The sequence below is a fragment of the Pteropus vampyrus genome, unplaced genomic scaffold (genome assembly GCF_000151845.1).
Source record: "Pteropus vampyrus isolate Shadow unplaced genomic scaffold, Pvam_2.0 Scaffold104, whole genome shotgun sequence".
Classification (NCBI taxonomy): Eukaryota; Metazoa; Chordata; class Mammalia; order Chiroptera; family Pteropodidae; genus Pteropus; species Pteropus vampyrus.
This window is the reverse complement of record NW_011888885.1, coordinates 2,651,265-2,654,356: the sequence shown is the minus strand read 5'-3', so window position 1 is coordinate 2,654,356 and position 3,092 is coordinate 2,651,265. Positions and strand designations below refer to the sequence as shown.

At 45.1% G+C, this 3,092-nt stretch overlaps 1 protein-coding gene and 1 pseudogene across 1 annotated transcript in view; one reads left to right on the top strand and one right to left on the bottom strand.

Moving 5' to 3' along the window:
* Positions 1-417: 417 nt before the first annotated feature.
* Positions 418-535, bottom strand: LOC111742975 (annotated as a pseudogene).
* A 1,559-nt stretch (positions 536-2,094) lies between these two features.
* LOC105295422 (kinesin-like protein KIF2B) overlaps positions 2,095-3,092 on the top strand; it is a 1,431-nt gene continuing 433 nt past the window's right edge. Inside the window, exon 1 of the mRNA XM_011365099.1 lies at positions 2,095-3,087. Within this exon, the coding sequence (XP_011363401.1) occupies positions 2,095-3,087 (993 nt within the window). The remainder of the gene's footprint in view (positions 3,088-3,092) is intronic.

Here is a 3,092-nt window from a genome sequence, read left to right as displayed (position 1 = left end):
GTGGGATCAAATGAAGTATGTTCAGAAAACTGTATAAGAGAGATAAGAATCAAGGAAAACAAACTCTAAAAGAGCTAAAAAAACCTTTATGAGTAGGCTATATTTTTATACTACCACCATGGACCTAGCCATTTGTCTATCTACGAAATTCATTGACTTAGATGTGAAAATATCGTTAATGTAGGAAGAGGTAGAGTCTGCATAATTTTAAGAGAGACCTAGATTTTTCAAAAGTAAAGACAAAAAAAGAAAACTATTAAAAACTCTAGACCATCGATGCTATTTTTTTTTTTAGGCGAGGCGACTCTTGGTTGACCTCACTGATTACAAAGACCTTGTCAGTTTACAATCCCTTATTTTTTAAAATTTTTATGCCTACAGCACCTGGTCTTTCTAGGTGGTCTCCCATCCAAGTACTAACACAGCACCTGGTCTTTCTACGTGGTCTCCCATCCAAGTACTAACCAGGCCTGACCCTGCTTAGCTTCTGAGATCAGAAGGGATCGGGCTTGTTCAGGGTGGCATGGCCAGAGATGCATTGTTGAGTTTGAAAAATGTAAATTAACCTACTAAAATATAGAGGGAATAACAACATTTACATAATGCTCTTGAAACCAAGGGAAAACAACTGATTAAAAGCACAACTTTAAATATTGATAATTTGGCAAATAAAAAAGTTAATAATCATAAAAGGACAACTGAAATGAGTACTGCAGGCTTATCCAACTTATCCAATAGCCCCACACTATCTTTTTATAATCAAAGTTTACTAAACTTACTGACGAGATGAACTTTCGATTAAAAAGAAGTCAGTTTATAATAAGAATGTGTTTCTATAATGCCACTGGGTCATAAGTAGGGTTGTAAGGACACCATGCTACTCCATGCTACTTCTGTGGTATCACTGTAATTACAACCAGACTCACAGCCCAAAAGACAATATTGGCCTATCTGGCAGTTGATGTCATTTTGTTGTTGTCTGCAAGCAAATCATCCTACAGAAAAATTTGCAGTCTTGCCAAAATATATTTTGCTTCCGATTATCTAGCCGTCTTCCCATTTCCCACCCCTTGACTCCACTCAAAACAGCTAAGGAACACACACACTCGCACATGCACACACACACACACACACACACACACACACACACAATTTTAGAGTAAGGAAGGGTGTAAGATGAATTACCTCTTTCCATCAAATGTCTCTCCCTTTTCTTCAAATTATAGATAATGAGGCCAGAAGTGTAATTACTGAATGAGTTTGGAAAGGTAATTACTGAAAAATCTCAAAAATACTGGTGACTACTGTTCAACAAAATTCATTTTACAGTTGTCGGAGCCACTTGGAACGTGATAAACATCTCCTGTTTGCAAACCCAGATGCTGCACCAAAGGAAGTTCCGTGTCAGCAAATTACCAGAAGAACCGACTGCATCCAATTCATTTGATTTTATAATGAGAAAGCCCATTACACAGGGCTAACTTTAAATTATGGCTGTTAAACAAGTTTTGAGGTGGGGGTTGGGGGAGAAGTGTGGCGCGTTTGAGAGAGTCTCTCTGGAATTCCATCCTTAGAAAACTGCGAATTGCAAACAGCTCTACTTTCACGTGTTCCCTCCACTGGAGGGTTCAAGTTTGAGAAGTCACCTGTTCTTAACTAAAGCACTTTGAGATTGCAGGTTAAGATTTCAGGGACGAATGGATGTTTCTAAAGCTAAGGCACAAAGGTCCATGGAATATACACCTTATTCCCAATTCAGATTCCCACACTCTCAGTGGGAATATACACCCTACTCCCAATTCAGATTCCCACACTATTCCAGCTGCCTTTGCACTAGCACTTAGCACCACAAAAGTGATTTTTTCCGTCCATCTTTCACCTACAGGCCCTCAGCTCTGCCGCCCTTCTCCCCGTTCCCTTTGTGACGTGAATGGCCCCAGGCGGAGCCCTGTTACTCAGGGCTCACTCACAAAGGCAAGTGCAAACGCAAGTGCGCTCAGTGCTCTGGGAAATTCAGGCTGGCTTAGGCTCAGGTCCTGCTGCTCCAACCCCAAGGACCTCTAGAAGTGAGCCCTGACACCTCCATCATTCACCATGGCCAGCCAGTTATGCCTCCCTGTCGCCCCGAGCCTCTCGTCCTTGAAAACCGTGAAGCCCCACTTCCGAGACATCCAAGTGGGCATCTGCGTGGCGATCCAGCGCAGCGACGGGCGGATCCACCTTGCTCTGATCACAGAGTTCAAAAGAGAAAACTCTTGCGTCACGGTGGAGTGGGTCGAAAAAGGAGTGAAAAAGGGCAAAAAAATTGATCTAGAGACTATATTCCTTCTGAATCCAGCACTAGCCTCTGCTGAACACCCCAAACCATCCAGATCATTGGCTTCCTTGTCTGTAGCGCCCTCTTCGACCATCCGAAATCGATGTATGGCTACGAGTTGGATTGCTACGATCCCACAGAAAAACGAAACACCTTCAGAGGAGAGCCTGACTGTGAAAGTCCCCAGCAGACCTTGCCTGATGAAGCAGAAAAAGTCTCCCTGCCTCCGAGAAATTGAGAAACTGCAAAAGCAGCGGGAGAAGCGCAGACGGCTGCAGCTGGAGATCCGAGCCCAACGCGCCCTCAACGTCCACACGGGAAACCCCAACTACGAGATCATGCGCATGATTGACGAGTACCGCAGGCAGCTGGACAGCAGCAAGATGTCCAGCCTGGAGCCGCGGGAAGACCGTCGGATCTATGTCTGTGTGAGGAAGCGGCCTCTCAACCAGCAGGAGACCACCATGAAGGACCTGGATATCATCACCATCCCTTCGCACAATGTGGTCATGGTGCATGAGTCTAAGCAGAAGGTGGACCTCACTCGCTACCTGGAAAATCAGACATTCTGCTTCGACCATGCCTTCGATGACACGGCCTCCAACGAGTTAGTGTACCAGTTCACCGCCCAGCCGCTGGTGGAGTCTATCTTCCGCAAGGGCATGGCCACCTGTTTTGCCTATGGGCAGACAGGCAGTGGGAAAACACACACCATGGGTGGAGCCTTTTCAGGAAGGGACCAAGATTGTTCGAAAGGCATTTACTCACTGGTGGC